The following is a 27,968-nucleotide window of genomic DNA, read 5'->3' as shown; positions in this document are numbered from 1 at the left end:
AATACTTATGTAAAGATGCTTAATGTGCTTATAAGCTAATGATAATTTTAAAATAATGACTAAAGGTACCATCTCCAGATACAAAATTATAAATATTATTTGCATCGATTTTTATATGATGGCATCACCGTGTATGTACGTCATTTTAACAACTGTTTGTTTTGTTGGTGTTGGTAGCAGTGTAAATTATCTAGAAGTATACGAAGGTCTGAAGTGTTCCGGGTTTTAAAAGATATTGATATCGCCAATCATTATTGAACGTGAAATTGATTCTATTTGTACCTGTGTTGATATTTTTTCCGCGGAAATTGTCTTTCGACCAACAACAACATCGATCTCCATGAATTTTGTGTAAAACAGTGTGACTTTTAGGTTAGGTTAGTATTTTGACAACTATCTGGGATTCCTTTGGTGGTGTTGCGTAAATCGAAAATCAAGGCTTTTACGTTAAGCTTTTGTGTTGTGACCTCGTAGATGAGTGCTGTTATGAATGAAGATTATCAATCAACGCCACAATTTGTTTCCTAGCGTTAAGAACGTGATTTACAAAAGCTGAGGCTTATCTCACGAATCTAATCATCCGTTGCCTTTCGATAATATTGACAAATGAACCTGTGCTAATTTAGGGTTATGACTCCTGAAATTCAGTCAGTGGGGCTGGGAGTCTACATCTTATCATCCATTTGGCTTATAACATTGCTTCTGTGCATCATATCTGTGCGTACGGGGCAATTAGTCGGTGCTATTGCATTCCTTGTGTCGTCATTCATAACATTGATACTTGTATTAATTCCGCGAGTGTCAGATGATATCGATACGTTCCAAACCGAGAAGGTTTACGATCGATTGTTTGTTTTGAGATATTGCACACTGACTTTGTTGTTGCTTGGAATATTATGTGGGGTTGCCTACTTTCTTGTTTATGATTGCATGACACCCGTTCATACAAAGAAGCTTCGACATTGGACACAGTAATAACATTTTAAAGGATAATATCGTATAGGTATGATTTCTCATTTATCATTTTCATCACATGCACTAATGTCACACTTTCATGACTACAAATTGTAAAATTGAACGGAGTGACAATTTAGTATATTGTACAGAACTAGTAAATAAATCTGTGTTGTTTGGCCTAAACAATTATATAGTTCTATTATTAACTTTTCACCGATAATTCAATTAACATTTTACAAACAAACAGATTTATTTTTCTGGTATACTATAAGCCTGTCACTGATCGTATCATTCACCCTTAGATTTATGAATTTTGGTGTTAAGAGTGGGTATAACAGGAGCCAGTGTGATTCATATTTCAGTTGAAGAGAGTCCACAGAGCGAGTACCACGTCATTTTAAATCAAATTTACAACAAAATCCTTTAAATCCAAAAAGATTTTATTTTAAAAACATAATAATAATTATTGTCGGTAGAGCAATTCATTGCAATGATTTATTAGGTTCCGTCACCGCTGTTCGCCGGCCGGCCGAATGTAAAACAATGTGAAAAATAATAAAAGTATATGGGGTGCCTGCACGATACCTAATATTTATTTTTAGGCGTTATAAATTATTTCGTGCATTGGCTTTACTCAACCAACAAAACACAATAATGGTACCTACCTATTGTTTCACTAGTACATATTATAAAAAAGTTGCGTTACTAGTTTGTAAAAGTGTCAGACTAAACTTAAACCAATCAGGTACATCACTAGATATATTCTACGTCTTTTAAAAATACGCATTAGAATTAAACAATACTTACCTATTTTTTTTAATAATGATGTAGGTCTTACACATTAAAAATAAATACTATTCATTAATAATGTTTTTTGGATAGCACATGAAATAAAAATGTATGTAGATAATATGTGTTTCAACATCCTTCGTATGTTTAGTTCTCGTACAATTTCAGGTTAAAAAGTTATTAATCTATTTCTAAGTTTCTAAACTACTAAACTAAACTCTAAGTTTAAAAACGTCACAATATCCACCATATTGGTTGCAATACTTCCCACCAAACAGCTGATTAATATATTGAATTTAGTAACATTTAAGTATAAGTATTAGAAGATACTATTTTTTGGTCACCCCATACTCGCTTAGTTGGAGTGAGTTTGTTTGTTTTAAATTTAATTTAGTGACCATTATTTTTGAGGCACGCATCGGCGGCGAATTTTTAATATTACTAGTAGACCAACTATTTCGGACCACATATAAAAATATCATATTTTCAATTCTCAAGGGCATTTCTGTAGAGCGTCCCCTTAATTAATAATTCTTGGTGGAAAGACATGTATAACTTAGCATAAAACAATAATAGTTATAGTGCTATTTATTAAATTGCATCTTTCATATTTTGGCACTACATCTAATTCAGTTCACTTCTATCAGAGTTCAGTTTTATTAGAGAATTGCCTACTTATTTATTTTTTTGTATCATACATTAATTTGTCTATCGAAAATTCTTATTTTATTTGGTGGTCTGCTTTCATATTTAAGTTGTTAATGCGAATTTTCCGCCAAACATATGCCAAGACCTGCCATAAGCAGTGGTATATAACAGGTGCCCGCGCTCGCGATGGCCGAGCGGTAACGTGTCCGCTTATTAAGTTGTAGGTCTCGGGTTCGAATCCCACATGTTGTTTTTTCAATGTGTGTTTGTACCTAGAGCGTGGGCCTAATAATTGAGTAAGCGGCTAACATCTATTTCTTGTAAAAAAAAAACACAATATGCACATTACTCAGTAATATTATAATATTACAACACCTATATTGTACTTGAAATTGTGTGAAAACCATTCAGCCTATTTCAGTGTTTGATGGCTTGGTCGCAAAATTAGTGTAAATAATAATTATAAGATAAAAAGAACTTTTTATATACCACGTTTTTAAATTTTCTATTGAATCATATAAACTTGACAATTCCATGTATTAATAATTTAGGACAAATAAGGCAATTGTCAACAAATCATTTTTTTGCTATTTTGCAACAAACAAACAAAATATTAATATAGAATACTGAAATGTCATTTTGATTTCCATAGTAACGCATGTATATATTAATAATTTAGTTGCTAGGACCACCCCCTTAGCAACCAATAATAGTGGATTGGATTACGGATTTCTTCCGAAATAACTTTTCATACAATACAGAATTAACTGAAAATGAATTCAATTCTACTTAAAGATGGCTAAAAGTATTAAAAGAATGCATTAGCATCGTGTTCTGATATATTCTAAAAGTTTCAAATGTCTAGCTAGTCGGGAAGTTAGTTAAAAATCGTTTGCAAGATTTGTACTGGATAAACAACCACCGGACAAACAAAAATACGACCTAAGAAAAACGTGGTAAAATAAAATTTGTTACAAAATAAAGGTAGGCTTTTAAGGTTCAACATAAAATAGTACACATCAAACATTATCAGTCATACTTACATATTTGTTTTCATTGAAATAAGAATACAATTTGCAGGTGGTGCTCGATAGTTTTTTTTAAATAAAATTAAACCCTACTTAAGCCAAACCATCACAGTAGAGGTTGGCTGTGGCGACCCAACAAAAATAGTGTACACATAATTGTTTTCATTGAATTAAATAAATTGCACATGTTGTTGATTAGTTTTTTTTAAATTCATGTACCCCTGCCTAAAGCAAACCATAAAAGATAAAAAATATTCTTCAATCTATATAAATGTCTAAAATTATGTATGATTTAATGGCATATTTTTATAGATAGACAAATATTTTTGACTATTTATTATGGCTTGGTTTATGCAGGGTATAATTGAATTTTAAAGACTAACCTCCACTATCTGCAATTTGTAGTCTTAGACTGCGGCAAGTTTAACGTGAAGCGTGGCCGTTTCGAGAAGTACAATACTGACAAGCCTTTCAGAATATATCGCAGCGCCACGACGGCGGCCACTACTACTACTATTATGTCAGCCTACCTTCATTGTTTGCCATTGCAAGATAGTATCCCTAAATTGGGACCATTGTCCCAATAAACCATTTGTATATTTTATCTGCATAATCCCTAATAACTCTCATGTGTATATAATATTATGTAGCAGTGTAGTTTTTATCCGTAGGCATCACTGCTAATCATAATATATTATAATGGGATACCTAATAGTCAGTAAGATTAGACTCCACCTTATCATAAATTCCAATTTTAAATTTTCATGCTCATGACCTTCGTTTACTCATTTAAATAAATTATTGCTTAATAAGTGGATAAGTAAGTAATTGCCATCTTTATTATGTCAATATTTCTTAATATATGTTTACTTTATAGTTACAATTGGCCAGGTATTGAGACATAACTATTTACCAATCGGAATCATTAATATGTATCATTAATTTCACATCTCAATTCAACCAAGGAAATGACCTAGTGCTTTCCGAAACATTCATTTTTCCTTTTCTCACTAATCATAATGTGTTCGCTCTAATAATGATATTATATAGCCATCCAAGGTTAGAATTCATTAGTCTTTTAAATCATAAGATATACCTACATCCGAATGCATAAAATGGGTGGTTAGCAGTTAGTATTATACCCCGTTTACACGTGCATTGTTGACAGTAAGTATTATCGCGGCCATTACAAGAAAATGTATGGGAAAACCTGTATTATCCTGCAGTTGCCCACGGTGGCCGCGTGGCTTAAGCGTTGGACTATCACGCCGTGGGTCCCAGGTTCGAATCCTGGGTCTGGCAAGTACACAAATTGTTTTTCAATTTGTGTCTGTCAGGGTATGGACCTAATAGGTTGAGCAAGTGGCTGATATCCATTTCTTGTAAAAAAAAAATCTGTTAATACAAACCTCTAATCTGTGGAGGCCCATATGATCCTATTAAGATCGGACATGGTCGAAAGAAAAAAAAGAATCCTGCAGTTGCAAGCTTGCATGCATGAATCAAAAAAATTTGGAAGCTTCTGAATTTTCATGCGACAGTAGGGATTTTTTCAATCTGCGCTTTTGCAGTAGAACGATAGTGGCGAACCTGCCGGCAAAGAAACGAATGCTTATTTTTGGGGTTAACCGATTTTGACTACCTGTCAAATAGTAGATACCATAAAATGACAACAACACATCTCGCTTAATCTTGAAGAATGAGATTGGGAGACAGTCAGCACTTTTACGTGTAAAAAGTTATTGTCACGATAGTTTTAAATACGCACTATTGCTGCCAGTAAATCCATGCACGTGTACAGGCGGTATTATACAAGGATTCTTTCGGACTTCTCGAGAGTCCTTCAGAGGTGGGTGCAGTGAATTATAAATAGTCAAAACATTTTCTTTGGATATAATTTTGTATCAGAATGCTATTACCTCAGATCAAGATAAATAAACAGATGAAATGTGTTTTTTATAGAAACATCATAAAATCGTTTGCCAGAGAATTTATTCTATCAATTCCAAGAATCGATAGTGGTGGACACATGGTGCTACCTATCATGTTTTTTTCAGAGCCAAAACGTGCCACAACTAAATCGATGACTTTTTAAATGACAGTCTCTCCAATCTCATTCTTCGATAGTGAGCGAGATGCGATGTTGTCATTTTATGGTACTATTTGACAGGTAGTGAAAATCGGTTAAGGCTATACCTCAGTTGAGGTATGGTCTAAAAAGATCGTGGCTAGGCGATGCGGGGATTGTGCAAATGACGCGTGCCGAACGAAATATAATTTGTCATATAAATCCAACATGCTTCCATTTGATGTTCTGTTTATTTCTATTACTAACAATAATAATATATTCATTGACATGTTTTCTTTTTCAAGTAAATGGTTAACGTTTTTTATTCATCTTTACACGATTTAAGAATTAATACCCCCGTTGCCATCACGAAACAAATTGACGTGTTCACAGCTCGACGTTCGCTCTCCGATTACCAGCAAGTCCAAAATTTCGTCGCACCTATATTTGAAAATTATTTGCTGTTTCACTGAAGTACCGTCTTAACTTCAAAATTCGTTCGTAGTTGGTTTTTATGAAAAATTTCGAAAATTCAGAAGCTTCTGAACTTTTTTTATTCATACATACAATCTTGCAACTGCAGGATAATACATGTTTACACGTACATTTTCTTGTTATGGGCCGCAATAATATATACTGTCAGCAGTAAATCCATGCACGTGTAAACAGGGTATAAAGCCGTATGTCATGGGTGTAATTATTCGTCACTTTCCGTCAGGGTCACCATTCGTAGTTGTTTGTTATGACGCCCAACTACTTAGTTTAGTTTTTATCAGGATAGAAATTTGATCAGTAAACACAGAACTATTTTTATGGTTGTTTATTATTTCATATATATTTTAATATGACATGATAGTATTGCTTTATTATTTTGATAGTTTAATATGTATTGCGGACACAGTGTGCGAGGAATGTTTATTTAATTGAGAGATTATTTGTGAACTTCTTGGCTGAAAGGTTTAATATCGACTACTCATAATATCTAATGCAATATAATATGATAAGTACGAGTGACAAGTACTTTATCATCGACAGAAATAGTTCTATTTTATGTCGATAGATGTTATAGGGTTCGAATCCCCTGTTAAAATCGCATTTTCAATGCATGTTTGATCCAGATCCAGACAGGAGTGTAATGGATTGGTCAATTGGGCAGTGCTTTGTAAAAAGTTTGTCGTCAAGATAACCTTCACCCTATGGAGGTATATTTAAATATTTTCTCCATTAGGGGTAAAAATGGTAATTTACTTTTTAAATATCATTAAGAAAGAAACATATTATTTAGTACATTTATTAAGTTATTGTTTTAAGTTCTTTGGAACTTAAAATATAGGACATTGGTCACTGTCCTGTAAAGTTTGCATTTTGTAGATAAGTTTTCATATGATTCAGCCAACAAAGAATGCAGTTTATATTATTATAATTTATTCACTAATCATAATCAATGAACTAATGGTTGCATTGTGTGGTTATAAAATTATTCATTAGATATACTCATTGACTAATTTAAATTTACCAGACCTGTCATTCCATCATGTACACATCCACTTACTTCCAATAAATAAAAGGAACAGTAACATACTTTGACATCTCATGCGTATACCCACTAGAAAAAATTCAACATCTGATGGGACTTGAACCTGTAACCGATGGATTCGCGCCAGTGTGCTTTTCCAATTAAACTACGGGCATTCTACTTAATTACGTTGATTTTAATTAGTAGTTCTTACATGAAATGCTTGTATTACAATCTTGGCTAGGTATAGGTTTTTGTATATTAAATTATGGTAGGTATCAATTTATCCCTTGATTACTAACTAACGTCGTGGATCACTCCATTATTTAGTTTTTATAATGTACTTTATGTACTTAAGACTTGCTGATAATTTTAATAAACGACTTTATTTTATTCAACAATTAAAACACAAGATTTGAGAATGTAACATTCTATTATATTGAACAATGTTACATTCTCAAATCTTGTGTCTTGTTCATTGAATAAAAAAAAATAGTTTTATAAAAATGGAAAAGTAGTATTTTATTACTTACTGAGTTCTTTTTTAAAACTGATGTGTGGTTCTTAAGCATTCATTAAAATTTAATAGCTGGATGATATGAATTCTTTCATAAATTAATTTTACTGGAAGTACTTATATTAAAATCTTTTCTCACATTAAATTAACAGCCGTAAATTGTAAATATAAATACAACTTGTGTGAGAGATTTTTTTAACCTATTATTTAATAATAATTGCCAGTGGGAATTTTGGCAAGCATCACAAGCATTCTTTAAATAATTATGCCAATACCAATTTAAGCACCATCTTGATTTGTAATATAGGGTGTCAAAATAATATACTTAATTAAAAATGGAATGTATACCTACTGCCATCTGTCAATACTAACACAAACGAATACATTAAAAAGCAATATATTTTTTTGGTTTGATTCTTCAATAATAGTTTTCTTCCTATATATCAATGAAGAAAAAAATAGATAAAAATTTTCACTTTCCCGATGCCTGGAATAGTGCAATCAACAGTGTGTGCTTGCGTGTAAATCATGACAGATTATTATCACAGGTCAGCGGGATATATTATCCCAGGAATTTTCGTGTGCTGCACGTAAAAAAGTTTCACTTAAAAAACAAAATTTCTTTAATTCTGCAGTTTCAAAGTAAAGAATGTTGACAGCGGACCAGATCATTACGTACTCAGCAGTGGCGTGCAGTAAAAAATGACCGCCATAATAATTGGTGATCAATTTGATGTTCTATTTGTTGTAAAAAACGTGAATAACTCACATTTTGAAGTCTTTAATTGTATATGATTATTTCAAAGATGTTGAAAGAAGAAAACTTTTTAGTGTAGAGATGGAGCCTAAATGTGTGAAAGAGGTGGCAAAAAGTAATTTGAAAGAACTGGGAATACTGTACTAATTATCATACAAACTCAGCAGCTTGGTGTTTCTTTCTCCCATTCAACTAATTGCTTTCACAGATTTTTATAAGGAAACCAAAGATTCCTTGGTTAATATCTAGGTTGAAACTGTTTTCAGTAATCCTCAACTTGAGTTCATAAAAATAACATAAGTTTTTTTCTCCACTCGAATCAATAAATTCATTACTTATACATTTAAAATACATTTTAGTATATACTTGCAATAAAATCATTTAACTAAGTGCTTGCGGCAGGTTATCGAATATTATCGTTAATCTAAAATGATAATTTACAACATTTGACCTTTGTACAATTTTCAATTTAACTAATTAAAATCATTAAATAGTATTGGTATATTTTCTCAATAGCAGATTAGGCAGAAAGGCATTTTTTCAGTAAACACATGTTAATCTAGTGAACTTTGGTTGAATAATATAAATAAACACTATGGCAGGGAGAGGTCTATAAATACAACTGATTGTTTGGTCAGATAAATCCACAAAATTAACAAAAAAACTTCGCTAATTAAAATGGGAGTGTGTTCACTGAACAGATTGTGTTATCTTCTGTGATATGGGTATTCAAATTATATTTCATTGTATTGGGTAACACCGCCCATTGAGCTTAAATGAAGAATATTCACATTTTTCTAAAATAGCTCTCAGGCCTGATGCATAGATGAAAATTAAATGTCAGATACCAAATCCGTAACTAACATGGCAATATTTCTTCTCTAAATTCTGTTTTCCGGACATTTTTAGCAGAATGACAAACAGCACCTTATTACCCACCAATCGTGTAGTTAGTAGTATAACCATGGCTTTGGGCACTGCAGACGTTTCTTTAAATAGAAATGTACACATGTGTCTGCAATATTCTGCAGTGCATCTTTTGAATATTTCAGACGTAATTTGCGGGAAATAAAAACTTACTGAAATGAAACCGACTGCAGAAAATACACACAGTTGGAAAACGTGAATTCTGGGTTTGTGAAAACAGGGTTCCTCTGTATTTCTGTTTATAAAAGATTATTATTTTACAATGCTGTCAAAATGTTTTAATGTATTGTCGGCTGTAGAAATCCGTCCATACTTTTTCATTCATAAGTACTTATTTGTCATTACAAATTGTAGATGGTTTTCAAAATTCGATTAAACTCTGCATATACTTCAAAAAATATTCTTCGCTTTATAAAATATCTAAAGTTATGTATGGTTTAATCGCATAATTTTAAATATTTTCTAGATAGAAAAATATTTTTTATTTAATATCTATTATGGTCAGCTTTAGGCAGGATTTAATTGAATTTAAAAAATAACTAATCAACATTGTTTGCAATTTGTATTATTTGTTCAATGAAAACAAATAAGTATGACTGATAAAGTTTAGTGCGCACTATTATTTATGTTGAATCTTAACAGTTTACCTTCACCCTTCGCCATTGGTGTAAAGGTTCTCTCACGGCAACCTAAAAAAATGTAGAAGATTTTTCATTTTTTTTTAATTCCCTTCAAAATGACAATCAGGTTTTTTTACCTTTTCATAATATTTTAGTCAGCAATTTTACTCCACTAGAGTCCGTATTCTTTATGCTGGCATTCACGTCACGTCGCTCGCGGACGGAAAGTATTGTGTCATCGCGTTTGACCTTTGAAAGTTTTCAATGGGAGGGAACGAGAGGGAATGCAGTGTTAATATGTTGAAGTGGGGGGGGGGGAGGGGGAAACCACACGCCAGCATAAGGAATACAGACTCTACATAATTTAACCACTCTCCCCATCAAAATATGTATGTTATTACCTGAAGAAAACAGTCTCCGAAGCATAGAAATCTTTTATCGCGAGGTGCTACAGATCATTTGAATACCACTGGCTTGGGATATAATTAGCTTAAAGTTTTACATATATAAAACTCATATTTCTGATATATGAAAATCCTCCATTGATATAACTCAATGAACATGAATGGTTTCATCCGCTTAGTCTTAGATGAATATTGCCAAAAGCTTCATTCATCAAATAGTGTACTTTACCACATTATTTCTCAAGAATGGCCTCCCTAACGAGCCGATTATGTCTAGGATGGAAGTGCACATGGTAACAGGCCAAAAACAGAATAGGTTCTTACAATTAATATTTCACTCACAAAAGGATACAGATATATTATCACCAGGGAGCAGATATATATGCAACAAAAAACATGATTATATGCATGCACATATGCACTTAAAATCATTGAAATATGCAGTTAAAAATTGACATTTTTATGGAAAAATATTGTAAATACCCACTTCACCCAATATTACCGATAAAAAATCGAATAACAAATTAATAATCCTAAACAATATAATACAATAACAAAAAAACACAAATAATCAATATAAAGTTAATCAATTTCAATTTTCAAAATAGTTTGTTTACAAGTAGGTACAAATAATTGAACAAGAAATGCAAAATGTAAATGTCAACTATGGAAACAAAACACAATTTAAAAAAACAAAAATGACACACTTAACTATTCCTAAATACTATTTGCTGTTTTTTTGTCCGTAAAAATAAGTTACAATATTTTTTTCAATATTCTCTGGCATTAATTTTTTTGCATATCTATCAGTATTTTGTTTATATGCGGAAAATGATCTCTCAACATCCACAATGGTGATAACACAAAATTTAAATAAAGGTGCCTGAGTTGACTTCACTTTTTCTGATAAATTAATGAAATGCTCGGGGATGCCATTAAAAATGCAAGTGCATCTACCTGATTTAGTTATGTTTTGATAAAATTATAAATGCAAAAACCCTAAAATATGCATTTATTAATGAAATATGCATTAATGTCTCAAATATGCTCTAATGTCTCAAATGTGTATTTATATGCACAATAAAATTTTATTTTTGGATTCTGCGTCTTTCGAAACGGATTTCTGTGCAACTCCCATAGGTGTACATACACCCTAACAAAACATTCACTAGCATATAAATCCGGGCCCTAATTATCACTATGATCTCCTATTCTTACAAGTGGTGCCAATTATGTAATTATAGATTGTAGTTGTTTAATCCTGTCAATTTGCCATTTAGAAATTCCCAAATCTACCGCTAGTGGAGGGTATACTATATGTACACACAAACTATCTTTAAATAGGAACCAATACGACATCTGGTGGCTACAAAGTCAGTTAGTTCAGTTGTTCTGTGAGTGTTGTATGACATTTTGGATTTATTGTCTGTAATATTTTGTGCTGGTCATTATACCGAATACGTACCATTATCCTTTTTAGTAATTGGTCCGTCAGTCATACTTATTTGTAACTTGCAGATACAAATTGCAGATGGTGTTAGTTGGTTTTTATATTTTAATTAAACCCTGCCTAAAATAAACCAAAATAGATCAAAAAATATACTTTTAATCTTAAATTATGTATAATTTAATATGATAGAAAAAAAACTATTTTAAATTAGATACTTATCTAATTTTTTGAAGCATGACTTTCACATAGTGGCGGAGGGTGTAGGTAGGCTGAGGAGATCCCAACATAAATAGTGCACACCAGACTTGATTGAACTAATAATACAAATTGCAGATGGTGTTAGTTTGTTTTTAAAAATCAGCTAAACCCTGCCTAGACCAAACTATAATAAATAAAAAATATTCTATCTATAAAATATCTTATAATAATTATGTATAACCATATATACATGGCATAATTTTATATATTTTGTAGATAAAAGAATATTTTGTATCTTCGTAATAATATCAATTAATTATGATTTGTTTAAGGCATGGTTTAATTTAAAAAACTAACCTCAAATTAAAAACTAAATTACCATATGCAATTTGTATTCTTAGTGTAATAAAAACAAATAATATCACTGACAAAGTTTAGCGGACAATATTTATGTCGTATCTCCACAGCCTATCTCTACCCTTCGCCACTGCTTTCAATTTATGTTTCATACAATTTGCCGATCAGCTTTTAAAATACTCCGATAGCTGGTATATATTCTACAACTGGTATATATTCTACCTCATATTTTATACAACTCAATAATAAATCTATGTGCGTATATGTATATGCTGTACATTGGGACGACTATTAAATATTTTTATTGAGTATAGATGTCTCTGTTAGTCTCTTATTATTTAATGTAATACAAAATACTGTTTAAAACTTTTGGTACCTAATTAAAAATTATTTGTATTACGCCGATATTTATTAAGGTATGCTGCCATCTATTAATGCTCCCTAAGTATAACTGTCCAAGTATGCATTATTATTTATGATTACTCACCGTTTACCTCTCCTCAACAAAGACTGGGGTACTGTTACGTGTATGAATGCGTTAGTGAAGGAAGGAGACGGCATAATACATGGTGACAGCCCAAGTACCGAGAGAGATATCAAATAACCGTGAAATTTTGAATATAAAGTTATGTGTCTTTAAAACTAGAAATAGTTCAGAACTCAATTATTAATATAACTTTGATTGTTTTTATTCACAGATAAAGAAGATGTCGGGAACACTGTCGTCGAGGATACGATCTCCGCTCCGACAGATCATTCGGATGCGGCAGCAGGTCAGCGAGATATCCACTTCCCGCACGCACAATGACACAATCATTGTCAAAAACAACGAAGATTTCGTGGAGAAGGTGATATATTACTTCAATAACCACCTACTTGCTTACATTAAATTGATTTTCCACCAGCTGTCATTATTATGCTATGACAAATATACTCAGATATCGTCACTGTATTTTAAATACCTCCTATGTGGGATAATAATTGTAAAAAACTGTTTTAAAAAATAATCGTAAATGATATACCTAATATAATATTTTTTAATATTTTTTGTAAATCCTAATCATAAATTAAAATTAGATAATCATATTTTTTTATAATGTATTTATTATTAATGGTAAAATCATAGCTTTTTCCGTGTTTTTATGACATGTGATTAATTCTATATGCACCGTATTGAATACGTTGAATCATGTGTAAACATGCCTTTTGGATGCTCTCACATAGTATTAATGTAATATCGATTTTATTCAGTGATTTAACTTTTTATTTGATCTTTCCACAAGTGATATACATATGGTAGAGAAAAAAATGCGCATCACATGGTATCAACTCATTTTCGTCAAAATCACCACATATGAGGTATTTAATATACAGCGACGATATATATAGACTAATCAGTGATAATGAGTGCCTATTGGAGACAGCGAAACAATGAATAACTGAAGAAAGGGTCAATTGGACAAATATTTATGGGACTTTAATTTGGTTTTGTCTTCAGTATTTTACTGATTGATATATTATTATTAATAAGAAACTACACCTTTTTTCATATATTGTGTAGTTTGTAATAGTTTGAAGTATAGTCTGATCCTAAAGCCGCATTTAGACCAAGCAAGCGAATGTTTGGTCTTCCCCCACTCCAGCAAAAGTCTTATGTTCGCTCAACAAAAAGCGTGAGAATTTCGCTGGAGTGGCGGAAGAACATATATTCACTTGTTTGGTCTAAATGCGGCTTAAAAAATCATGTTGGCCCCCACGGGGTGGAGGCTGTATTAACAGATTTTTGTTTTTATGAAAAATGGATGTTAGCCACTTGCTCAACCTGTTAGGTCCATACACTGGTCATACACATTGAAAAACAACGTGTGAATTTGTCAGACCCGGGACCCACGACATTATAAGCCGATGCGGTAACTGCTCGACCATCGTTAATATTATAAACTTATTTCAATGGGTGCTTATCATTCTTATAGAAATTGTGAATATTTTTATGACGTTATTGCAGGAGTTGGTACACTTTAAAAGCATACAGAAATACTTGAATAATGTAGAGATTTTGTCAAAATTAAATTGATGTCACTGTTTAATTTAAATATGCATAAAAATAATAATCATCGATTTCCATTATTTCTAACATTTAATTATATTTAATGGGTAATAAGTTTCGTTGATCTCTGTGTTTCCCATAAAATATTATTTTTTATGATTATAAAAGGCACCCAAAATTCAGAGACCAAAATAAGAAAAAGTATGCATTTATTATTGCCAAATTTTATACAAAATTTAAATAAATGTGTTCACTTATTATTATTATAATATTCTGAGCAAGGTCATATTTCAATGTTAGCATAGTGTGTCTCCCATATATTATACCTTTACAGTTGAGTCATCCAAGGTCATTGCCAATTGGTTATTAAGGTTATCAGATGCATTATTATTTGCATGTTGGCTGAATGTATTTCTGATTTAAATTATTAATTCTATGGCGTTGTTTCATAAGCTGATAATCAATACGTGCCATTGATTTGCATAACATAATATAAGTTATTAATCTATCATTTTACTATTTATTATGACTAAAAGCATTTCCCGACAACAAAAAAATGCTAGATGCTCATGTAAAATTTCATTTGTATTACAGCAAAGTACTTCATTATTTGTTTCCAGCTTCCAATGTTCTTTGTTTAAATTTTTAAATAATATAATGAACATTTTTAATACCACCACGATATTAAAATCTATTGATTTTTTTTAAAATATCCATAGATGGTATTCCTAATTCGAAGAATTGAATTAAAAACTCCAGTGAAAAATAATATTCTTTTATGGTGTAATTATATTTTATGTGATCTAATTTCTACGATGAGAAAAAACAATAAATCATAATGACACACATAATCCTAATCTTTTCTTCAAAGTTTACATGTTTATTGTTCAGGATTAGCTTGCAAAGATATCTCAAATTCATCATTTTCGACCGTCACACGGCACTTGGGCCCTTCTGATACATAGAATGGCAAACGTTATGTAAATCTTAATTAAGAATGCGCTATCATTAAATGAAGAAGGAATGACGTACGCAAAACAGTGTTCAGCATGGCAACACCGTTTACCACGATTAGAAATTAGTAAATTACGATTTTCCGTACATTATTAAAATATTTACAATTTGAAATACCTACAGTGGTAAAAGTGTGAAAACAACACGACACACATTTAATAATCATGTATTAATATTTAACATAAACTTTAAATAATTTAATGGTTACTTTATCAAGTGTTTTAATTATAAAAGCACGCAGCACAGTGGATAAAGTATTCCCAGCATTAAATTTTATGGCAACACGTTTCCGTGTTCATTAATATTTTTCACAAAATTTTCCATTGATCATTCATTATTTTTTGGTTGGCGTTTGTGTAGATAATCGGTACTCAATACAATCTATCTTTGTCTAAAACTATTATTACTATTTCTGTTTACAAAACGTAACCGTGTGACCGTGGCTGTCAGTTTTTTCTCAATGTTAAGCTGCCAGCATTGCTACCCGTTAATTGTTTTGTTTTAGTAGAAAATCAGCTGTCTAGTAAATAAGCTAAGCTGACTTATTTAAATAAGTACTACTATGCATAGTGTCTTAAGCGTAGCGAAGATAAACATTACTTTATGTATGAACGGAGAAAAGTCATTATTGTGAAAATATTGTTAAGATCAGGTGTCGTCCACATGCTCCATCTGAAAGAAACACAATAGTTTTCCGGCTTGGCAATCAATACTTGCGTGACCTTCATACATTTGTATTTTCAGCTACACTAAATTTACATTTAAGTTGTGTTTACTTTCACCGACGCGTATACAATAATTCATTTCAATACCAAATCGTTGGCCACTTTCCAAAATTCACCGTTTTCTGGCAGTAAATAATAAAAACTGCATACTTTCTCGCAGCCAAGTAATAATTATGTATGTAGCCACCTATCGGACATAATCAATCACAATTACCATCTGTGAATCAAGTTTTTTTTTTTTTAAATCAAACACTGACTAATCTTTCAACGTATTTGATTATTTTATTATCACGCTTGGCAAAAAAGTCGTCGTTGGAAAAACAAACACCTGTAAACACAATATATTGTATTCTGTTCATAAAGCCATTTATCTGTAGTACAGTAAATTGGTAGTGAATGCAAACAATAATTTAATGTCGCCCGTGCACCAGAATCAAGGTCTCCAATATTACTTCATGATATCTACTTATGTTGGAACACGATTTCAAGCTCATCAGTTAAAACCGTAGTTTAATAAAAGTTAATAACTATTTTCGTTTCGCAGCGGAACATATGTGCCCTCACATAATGGAGGTTATATTAAGTGATTTTTTTACAAGAAATGGTTGTCAGACATACACCCAAGCTATTGAATTCTTGCACTGGATCAGACACTTATAAAAAACAACATGAATTTATTTGAGTAGCTGCGGAAATTGCCACTCTATAATATCATGTATGATTAGCAGTGGCTAGGTAGGGTGGAGGTAGGCTGTTAAGATTTAACATAAATAGTGCACACTAAACTTTGTCAGACATACTTATTTGTTTTCATTGAACTAAGAATACAATTTGCAGGATGGTCCTTTTTACTTTTTCAAATTCAATTGAACCCTGCCCAAACCAAACCATAATAGTTTAGGGATGCTATAGGCTTTTATGGGCATACATGAGGTCAACGAGAAGAGCCACATTCTGGATTTTCATTGTATATAAAGGCAACACCATAGTCACGTTCTCACATAGTATTAAATACACAAATTCAAATTTAATAATTACATTTCTACAAAGATCTTAATTGCTATATTATAAAGTATAAAAAATACAAATATAAGAAAATAAAAAATGAGAAATAAAACACAAAATAATTCATAATAAGTTCAAAATCACTGTTATCACTGCCAGCCAATTTTTACTAGGTGGACATTTGTAGGCCAGCTATTTTTGGTATAAAATAAATCCCTTAAAAATATGAAATAGGTCAGATAAGTCAGTAAATATTTGTGAAAACTTACCAAATCAATATGTTTTTCGAGTTTATCGTGAATATTTTCACACTAAAATCATGAATACTGTTTAGAAAATTTACACCGAACAGTCAATTCAGAAGTTACGACGTTTACAAGAACCCAAGAGTTAACTCGTCCGTGGCTGAACACGACATACATGCTTTGGCGAGTTAATTCGTCCGTGGCACTGGTCAGGTTATTAAAAATAAAATATAATTAAAATTAAAAGTTTATTTATCATTTTTAGCTAAATTTCTAAAATTTGGTGAAAAATTTGTTACAGCCGTTCGCAGTGCAGTCTTTGACAGTTGCATTCATATACGCGCATCTTGTCACTTACAACATTTAGAAAGGAAAACTCGCGAAAATACAAGTATAATGGGGAAAGAAAATACCTATATTTTTATCAAGAGATATTGGGAGCCGCACTTTACACGACGAAGAGCCGCATTTGCCGACGTCTGCTATAGGCGATCCGACAAAAATAGTGCACACTTTTTCAGTCTTAAATAATGGTTTTCGTTGAATTAAGAATACATATATTACAGATGGTGTTGGTTAGTTTTTCAAAATTCATTAAGCCCTGCCTAACCAAACCATAATCGATAAAAAATATTCTTCCATCTATAATATATCAAAAATCATGTATGGTTTAATGGCATAATTTTCGATAATTTAAAGACAAAAGAATATTTTTGACTATTATCTACCATGACTTGGATTAGGCAATGTTTAATTGAATTTTAAAAAACAAACACTATCTACACATTGTAGTCTTAGTTCAATGAAAACAAATACGTTTGACAGACAAAGTTTTGTGTGGACTATTTATGTTGGAACTCAACAGCCTACCTCCACCCTTCGCTACTGATGTTTAGTCTCAAAAGACATACCCCCTCTAAAACTTAATAATAATTATGATTCGAGTATTTTAATTTATATATTTTTTTGCTGTCTGCATCTGTTTTATGTGTACACATTGGGATAATTGAAACCAGGAAATTGCACGGTGCGTAATAGAAAATTTGAAATGTTGTGTGCGCTTTTTGTTATTCCACAATATTACCCACATGAATATTTAAAGCACATTAATGATGTTATTTTCTGTGTGAGCTATGCTTAATTGAAAAGCTTTTTTGTATACACGAAGAATTTGAATATAATGGAACCCCGATTTTACGTGTCCATAATTCAGGTTTTCCCGCTATTTGCGTGTAGTTTCTGCAGTCTTGTTTTATTTTAGTACATTTAATTCCCGGTTTTACATTTTTATTTCCCGCAATTTACATCTGAAATATTCAAAATTCAATTAAATAAATTACAACACGATTGTATTAGTTTTTTGTTGTTGTTTACGCTTGTTCATATAATGTCTTAGCAAAGAAAAAGTTGTCAGTTCAAGGGGAAATAAACATTCTTGGAAAGGATAAAGAACATGTTGACGTAATATGCTCCAAACCAATTTGTATGATTTTTTAATAAAAATAAATTTTCAACACCACCAATATACGTTTTCCATTAAAGTACCTATTTAGGGTTTTTCTCAGTCATTTCAAAAATGTAAAATTCGGGTTTCACTGTATATCCACACCTTTTCATTGAGATACATCTATTGTCTACTCCACCATCATGTTTCATCTATCACAGAATTGTTTTATTTTGCCCGTCAATAAACAGGCGAGCGTGTTAACCCCTGATCCATAGCGGACGTCTTCTTTTTAATTTCTGTTTTAACAGCTCAAAACATTAATTGTCTACTCACTACCTATTTATCTTTTTATGATTTCTATTGCAGTATAAATTTATATTTTGCTTTATCGATAGCCTGTGTTAAGGGGGGACATGCTCGTCGAAGGTCAAAATTGAGTTTTTATTGTATTTTCAAACCATGGTCCTGGACACTCCTTAAACGTTGTAGATGATCTATTTATAGAATTTTGAAGCCTTATTATCCTTTATAGTTATTTTAAACATTTGATGACTGCATGAAGTATTTTTGTTACATAAAATAGTATTCTTTTAAACCTCTCGCTCTAATATTTTATAATATAGTCATATTTCGGTACATAACTGTGCAGTGGTGTTAAGATTTTTTACATTTATTAATTTTTAAACGCATTTAATAAACCATTAGCATAATTTATTACGAGATAATTTTTGTAAAATATTCACGATAAAAAATTATATTGCTAATCTCTGTGATCCCAAATTTGACAAGAATTAGGCATTTTATTATTCAAAAAATCGACAAAATTAACACATTTGAAGATGATTCTAAAGATATTTATTATAAGCTATGTCTTTGACCATTCAAGTGTGATAAACATCTTATGAATAATGATTGCTTTATAATAATTATTGACCTAAGAATAAGGTAGTGTTTTTTTGAAATACGCCATTTCTTTTGTCATTCCCCAGTGGTTAAGCTACAACATACGGCCGTAGCCATAAAATGACAAACTATAATTAAAGTAGGAAGTAAAATTATGTTAACGCGCGTGTTTGAACATGTACCTAACCGAATTTTTTTTTATTTTTTTTTAAACGGTACATGTTCAAACACGCGCGTCAATATCATTTTACTCCCTACTTCAATTATAGTTTGTCAATTTATGGCTACGGCCGTATGTTGTAGCTTAACCTCTGGGGAATGACAAAAGAAATGGCGTATTTCAAAAAAACACTACCTTATTATTAGGTCAATAATTATTATAAAGCAATCAATATTCATAAGATGTTTATCACACTTGAATGGTCAAAGACGTAGCTTATAATAAGTATCTTTAGAATTATCTTCAAATGTGTTAATCTTGCCGATTTTTTGAATAATAAAATGCCTAATTCTTGTCAAATTTGGGATCACAGAGATTATCAAAATAATTTTTTATCGTGAATATTTTACAAAAATTATCTCGTAATAAATTATACTAATGGTTTTATAAATGCGTTTAAAAATTAATAAATGTAAAAAATCTTAACACCACTGCACAGTTATGTACTGAAATATGACTATATTCTAAAACATTAGAGCGAGAGGTTTAAAAGAATACTATTTTATGTAACAAAAATACTTCATGCAGTCATCAAATGTTTAAAATAACTATAAAGGATAATAAGGCTTCAAAATTATATAAATAGATTATCTACAACGTTTAAGGAGTGTCCAGGATCATGGTTTGAAAATACAATAAAAACTCAATTTTGACCTTCGACGAGCATGTCCCCCCTTAAGTTAAGTTACTTTGTTGTTCTTTTCAAGGGATTCATGATGGTTTTGATAATTTTATAATATTGATCGCTCACTTCGTATCCACCTCATGAAATTAATTTATATATTATTAGGACAGTTTTGTTTACATGGTAAACTTTATCAAGCATTTGTATGTTCTTACTAAAGGTCAACGCTCGATAGTTATAATTCTTAATTCTATAACAACTACAGAATGTGGGTCAGCAAGGCTCACTATAGGCAGGCCATGACATAAGACTGTAAGTTTCGATCGTAGTGCCAGGTATTTATTATTCATACTTTAAGTGCAATATTGCAATATGGTAAACTGTTATAATTGTTTCATATTGAAATATTAATTAATATGAACGAAATATACAATCGAAAATCTTCATTTATTGCGAACAGGTTATTGCATTGCATTCGAAAATAATCAATAACTAGCATTACTACCATCCTAACTCCAGCTTGTCTATAGTCGGCTTTGGGTATAAAGGTGATAGAGATTTTTAATAAAAAAAAGGCATATAAAAGAAACAAGTGTTGTATATTATTAATTTCACCCGTGGTGAATACCAAGTGAGTGATAAATCGATATCGTAAAATAATATTTCATGTAACTATTTAATGTAACTTATGTTTATTTTGTATAGGTGATGAATAGCGACCGGCCTGTCATAGTGAATTTCCACGCGGAGTGGTGTGATCCTTGCAAGATACTCACACCAAAGCTGAAAGAACTCATCGAGCCCCTGGATAACCTGGACCTGGCCGTAGTAGACGTGGAGGAGCACGCCGAACTGGTGCACACTTTTGAGGTGAAAGCCGTGCCCGCCGTCATCGCTATCCGGGACGGTTTGGTGGTCGACAAGTTCATCGGCTTAGTGGACGCCAACATGATCGAGAGTCTCATCAACAAGATGGCGGGGACCACCAAAAATAAAGAGAAGGACAAAGCCTCGTAAGGGACGCTGCTTCTTTAATCGTGTAAATTTAGTCAATATATTATTTTATTGTAAAAGAAAGAACTGTCTATGATTTAAGATATAATTGGGTGGAGTTATGTGAAAGGAAATCGGTAACAGTTTAACGCGGAGTTTAATAAGTTGCAGAGACATCTAGTAACAGTATTACAACACGGGTAATTAAAATATGATTTAATTTTAAATTTCTTTTGACATGATATAACATTATCTTTGTCAGAGTAGGGAGTCTGCAATAAACTAATGGTAAAGGGTCCGCTTAGTTTTTTTCAATCTGTGTTTGGATTAAGAGCCTAGACCCCATAAGTGTTGACGTGTGACGGCTGAAATATCCAATTCTCGCAAAAAAATGTTTAAGAAAATTCTTCAGGAGGTGGTCAAGATCCACATCAGATTGTAGAGAAAACGATTTAAAAAAATTATTTAAAATGCCAGATTACTGGACGTACCGTACCTCTGAAAAATTGGATTTGTGCGATTCTTACGTATTATAGGTACATAGAAAATCAAAACTCCATTAACAAATATTTATAAAATGATTGGTTAAGAATAATAAAAAATATCATCGTAATAGGGCAGCTGAATTAGATATACCTAACTAAAATAGATTTCAAGTTGAAAACATTTTTTTTTATAATAAAACAATGCTATTATTGAACGCATGTTTGCTATGCAAGAGACAATTTATTCGACCATGTCTGATCCTAATAATATCATATGGGCCTCCACGGCGTGGAGGTTTGTTTTTACGAGAAATGGATGTCAGTCACTTGCTCAACCTATTAGGTCCATACTCTGACTCATACACAAATTGAATAACAATATGTGTACTTGCCAGATCCAGGATTCGAACCTGGGACCCACGACGCTATAGTCCGACGCTTAAGCCGCGCGGCCATCATCGGCGTATAGACAGTACTTACTGAAATACAACTGTTTTGGATTTATGAGGATTACAAGATTTACGATGTCGTCATACAAGACACGTCGTAGACCGTAGACAATTTATTAATCATTTCGAAACACCTAAGAGATGCATTTGGCTATTGGAAAATATTTTTTCTAAAAATGAGCTCTTCCAAATTAAGTTAGTATGTAGGTATATTCAATAACAAATATGCTCTATTTTTCTTAATTCTTGTGAGTTATTCATTTGAATAAAAAAAAATATTTAATTACCCACTTTTTATTTCATTGTTAAAAATAATCATTAAAAGTATGTAATAAAACCCGATCAATAGTTAAACAAACGAATGTACATTTTATAACAATTTACATAATAAATTTTAAGAAATCTTTCAGAATATGGTGTTTAATAGCATGTCTCATAATTTTATTCTGTTACTAGATGTCTCTGTTATCTCTCACCCTGAAGAGAGCTCTGAATGTTCTATGTGTAATTATGAGCTGAAGATAGATATAAATTGTACTAAATAATCTTTTTGCACTCTTCTAAAATGTAATGGTAAGATTCTTAATAATTTATTATGCAGGAAACAATATTTTTTCTCACGTAGGTGAGTCCACACACCCCCTAATGCAATGCGTGTGTTTTTGTGACATTTACAGTACATACAAGATTCTTATTTACTTCATTCTATCATATTACGGCACGTGGTGTCACTTCTCGCGCCTCTTACCTTGTCGATCACGCAGTGCGTAGATTGCTCTTCTAGTGTTGATCCAGTTGGGTCAGCCATGATAATTTATTCCATCAGGATGAGTGATAATGTTTTAGAATGTTACATTATCGGCGAGTATCCGGAAAATATGCCTCTTGGTGATAAAATCACAATATCTACTACTTGTAAATCCCATCCTGATCGAAAATACGTTAGTAATATCTAAGGCCGTCTATAGTCAGGCCGCAGCACTAAATTGCGGGTTCTGGTGGTAGTGCTAGTTATTGCTTAACTTTGAATACAATGCAATAACCTGTTCGCGGTAAATGAAGATTTTCAATTGCATACATATTTGTATTACCAATGTATTACAATTTTTTTTCAATATGAAACAATGATTTGAATTACCCCATCTCTACCTGTCATGTATAAGCAGCCATGGTTTGTGTACGGCCGTCTTTCATGATGTGTCAGAATGAAAAGATTTTAGTGCCACACATCCTTGTCCCGAAACGAAGCTGCACGAGACTGATGTAACAATCATGCACCTTGGTGCTTAGAGAAAGAGTTTAGAAAATAAAATAAAAAAATCATCATTATTTGACAATGTACCATGTTGCATATCGAATTATAAGCAATAATTAGCATTACAATCGAAATCACAGTTTTATGCTGCGGCCTGACTAAAGGACATTGTGTTTTATTGAAAGTATAACTCTCCGTTAACTAAAATTAGACAATTTTTACTGAAATGCAACTGTTTTGGATTTGAGGTTTACAAGATTTACGATCTCGTCATACAAGACAAGTCAAAATTTACTCCAGTAAATTAATAATACAATTCGTCTTCCTGCATAATGAAGTGTTTTGACTTATGCTGAGTATAATTAAAATATGTGTTAGTTGATTGCTTTTCGCATAAGTCCATCCACTTATGGACATGTTAGTTTGTGTAAATTTTCTAATCTTAATATACTGCACTCCCGTGTCTTATTTTAAAACTTCTATTTATACCTCATCTTATATTAAACTGACAGATTTTTCTAAATTAACAAAATATATATTTTTGTCTGTGCCTTAATTTATCTTCAAAAAAACTCTTGTTATTAATTTTATAATATATCCTCGCAAATTTTAACATTTTTAAAATTATCTTCGAAAATTCAAAAAAAAAAAACTGTAATAGGTCCAGAGAAATGTAATTTTTTTCAGTCTATTAGATTTAGTCTATTCTTGTATAGTTCACACTTAATTCACTATTTAATACAAATCCTAAATTTAATTATTGTTGGTTGTTGGATGGCAAATATTAATAAAAAAAAAATGATAAATTACTATTTCGCTCCTGCGTGAAGCATAAATTCAATATCTAAGAAGAGACAACTTTAAAATTACCCCGTCCAACTGCAACTGGAAGCGTTACAATATCCCTACACCTACCTAGATTTACAATACATCTGCCCACAATCAAATAAACAATGTATAAAAACCATTTATAAGCACTTTAAATGTGTTTTTGAAAATATGTTCGAATGCACTGTTAACAAGTTTATGAGACAATTCTTACTCTTGTAGCAATCTTTAGAGTGTTGTTTTGATTAAAATACGCAAATTTTTTGCAATATGGATTGTCCAAACTACATTCAAATTGATTGCAATTTTTTCAGATGTGGATGGATATTTTGTGTCAAAGATTTATAAAATAATTGAAAAAGTGTATGTAAGAAAGATTCTAGAAAGAGACTAAGCTTTAATATTTTTGGTCTCTTTAAATACGGAGGTTCTGGGTTTGAATCTATTTGTTTTTTTTTGCAATGCATAAGCAGGGACATGGATGTTTAAAATGTTTTCACTTTCTTGATCTATATTCCCATCTGTTCACCGAATGATTTACAACCATTCCTCATAAAAAAATGTTTGCCTAGTCACTTTACCTGTGTTTGTGCTCCATCTGTAGTGAAAATGGTAAAAAAAAAAAAAAAAATGTTACACTTGCGCTGCGCTGTTGGTAATAAATAAATATAAAATATATTTGAAAAAATGTTTTCACAAGGTCTTTATGAAGAATTGCAAATGTTAACAGCTCGCAATGGTCAATCTGTGTAACTTTATTCAGTTGGTAGGACTGTTGTCCATAGACAAATTACAATAATTGTATATGGCTGTAAGATTAAATAGTATATGGCTATATTAGGTAAGTAATATAACAAAAATGCATGTAATATTATTCCTGCAGATTTATTGTGTTTAAAAAAAATAATGCGTGACTTTTTCTGGGATTCAAATAATCAATGTGGTTATTGCAACTTATGATATTTATTTCCAAAAAGAAAACGTGATTATTTGCCATCCGACAACTCTGATTTCTTATTATAAATGATAGAATTCGCTCGTCGAATAGTATGCATATTAGATATTTATATGTTAAACGTAGCAGCCATATTATGTGATTTGAAATATATTTGGGGCGAATAGTTGAAAGTTTCTATTTTATTTAAAAATCGCTTCAAAACATGTTGAATTATGTAGATTCTAGACTGCTGCTTAATAGCCTAGCATATGTCTTGAATTGTACAATATATGAATACGTTAAGATTTTAATATGAAAGTCCTATCCGGATTTTTGCCATCCATTTGTGACACTATGTTATGACTCTGGTGCGTATAATAATTATTCCTAAGTATGGTTTTTATCCAAATGTGAGAATTGTTCTTATGCCCTCGGACTAATGTAGATATCTGGTGATAGATGGATATTTTAATAAGCGGTACCATGCCAGAATATTCTAAGGTGTATAGTCATTAATGAAAAGCAAATGTGGAAAAATTGATAAATAATGATATAGGAACATATTTTGTACACAAATTTTTGTGTAATTGGTGTATTTTGTACATTGCAGTAGTTTTCTTTAAATTCAACTATTATTACTATCAAATAATGTAGTCTTCTTCGTTACATGAAATTTTTCATAATAAAACGTTTGACAAACGGTAATATTATGTCGTAACCCAAAATTTACAAATTTTACAGGAGGGATAAAACACTGTATACAATGTAATATCTTATGAAGTTATGATATAGTTTATTCCGTATTGGGATTTTTAATATCCTTCTGAAATACAACATGCAAAGTGTTATATATCACTTTGCTTGAAAGATATACGACATATTGCATTTATGTCTGTGATCTCATGTTTGAATATCCTCATCTGAATCGTTTTGCAAATATCAATTTGGTGAAATCAGTGAGTCACGACACATTGCACTTTGTCGATTAGAAAGTTTGAAAATATCAACCAATTGAGAAACTGATACATAATATGTATTGATAAAAATGTCGACATTGGATGATAATCCTTTTTTCAATTTAATTTATTGACAGTAATTGACTGCTAGTTGAAAACCCTTATAAAGGGTTTCCTTATCTCGTTTTGACATCAGAGTGCTGCCTTTCATTCTTCTCTATTAGCTGCAAGGGGACTGCACTGTTTTAGGATACGTGCTATCTGCAATGCTCGGATTTGTTGACTGTGTCAAATGGCGTCTCAATATTTTATAGAAGTATACCTATATTATCATCAGAACATAATCATTGAGACCACAATCAACCGTATGTCTCCCTTGGTTGTATACTACAGATTTATTCAATTAAATTAAAATTGTATACGCACTTATCTACATTAAAAGAAACGTTCAATATCAAGATTACTGTTTGTAACTTTTGTATTTTTGCAATTTTAATCTTGATTTTGAAGCATTATTTATGTCGATTAATTATCTTAATCTACTATTTGATTTGATTTCATAGCATCGTGCAATTTGAATTTTAAAATAATATTCTGTGATTTCGAGGTGTCCAAATAATCTTCAACGCAATCTGACTGAAAATTAGTTATCAATTGTAGTTTGAACCTTTTATTTAAAAATTATATTAATTAGACGGACAAGCTATAATTTTTGGGAGGATAGGTGCGCAAAAATGCAAAATTATGAATCAACGTAAATTCTTATTTCCATGTATATTACATTTGAAGTGTTTTCCAAATGTACAATTTTAATGTATCCATCAAATTTGACATATTTGCTTTTCTGCATAACCTATGCAAGATATCATATAACCTAATAATTATATTATTGATCAGTTATGTATGTAATGTACTTTGTATTCTTTATTTAGGGTCCAAAGAGTAGCAAATATATATGTACCTAGCCTATGTACATTATAAATATCAGAATATGATTGTTATTTTCTAATAATAGGTATCCTCAGATAATTGGGTGTATTATACATACATACATAGTGAGAAATCTTGCCTTCTTGATTTTATCCATAGTTAAGATTTTGCATTTTTTGAATTTAATTTAGAAATGGATGTGATATTTTAATTTACAGGGGTCGTCAGGTTGGCAAGTGATACTTTAAAATCTTTTCTACATTAGGACTTTTTAATACTGATAGCCTAAGTGAGCAGCCTCTCTTCTAATTTTGACTATCGATTTTTATCTCTAAATTTAATGTCTAGATTAGAATATTGAATGAATTACACTCTCACTTCTCATTTTTTTTTATTAATGTTTTCATACTATTGATGGTTCACAAGTCAAACAACTATTATTAATTAAATTTGGCAATTAACCAAGACGTGTACTTCATAAATTGAGTTAGGTGACACTTTCCCGGACATGCCGGTTATAGCTGATGTTTTATCCATCATTCAATAATGACAGTCAAAGCCGTCAGCCAAACCATCTATCGTACTTAAAAAACAATCAAACTTAAAGTTGATTGATATTCGGTGCATAGCCCGCAGGAGGCGGTAGAGCGACGGCATACGTGTAAATT

The 27,968-nt window shown here is 31.4% G+C and overlaps 1 protein-coding gene across 3 annotated transcripts; it reads left to right on the top strand.

Moving 5' to 3' along the window:
- The first annotated feature begins 178 nt into the window (after positions 1 to 178).
- Positions 179 to 24,429, top strand: LOC147070951 (thioredoxin, mitochondrial). Of its 3 annotated transcripts, none has more exons than XM_085949063.1 (3): positions 179 to 372; positions 12,935 to 13,084; positions 21,173 to 24,429. In XM_085949063.1, the coding sequence occupies exons 2-3, from the start codon at positions 12,944 to 12,946 to the stop codon at positions 21,482 to 21,484; spliced, it is 453 nt and encodes a 150-aa protein (XP_085805189.1). In that variant the 5' UTR covers positions 179 to 372; positions 12,935 to 12,943; the 3' UTR covers positions 21,485 to 24,429. The 3 variants fall into 3 exon arrangements, with proteins under 3 accessions (XP_085805189.1, XP_085805188.1, XP_085805190.1); XM_085949062.1 differs by having other exon boundaries at positions 179 to 377; XM_085949064.1 differs by having other exon boundaries at positions 179 to 1,003.
- The last annotated feature ends 3,539 nt before the right edge of the window (positions 24,430 to 27,968 follow it).

The sequence above is a fragment of the Rhyacophila brunnea genome, unplaced genomic scaffold (genome assembly GCF_057557595.1).
Source record: "Rhyacophila brunnea isolate RB1 unplaced genomic scaffold, BYU_Rbru_1.0 scaffold_21, whole genome shotgun sequence".
In the NCBI taxonomy this organism is placed as follows: Eukaryota; Metazoa; Arthropoda; class Insecta; order Trichoptera; family Rhyacophilidae; genus Rhyacophila; species Rhyacophila brunnea.
The sequence above is the reverse complement of the archived record's forward strand: the minus strand, read 5'-3'. Positions and strand labels throughout refer to the sequence as shown.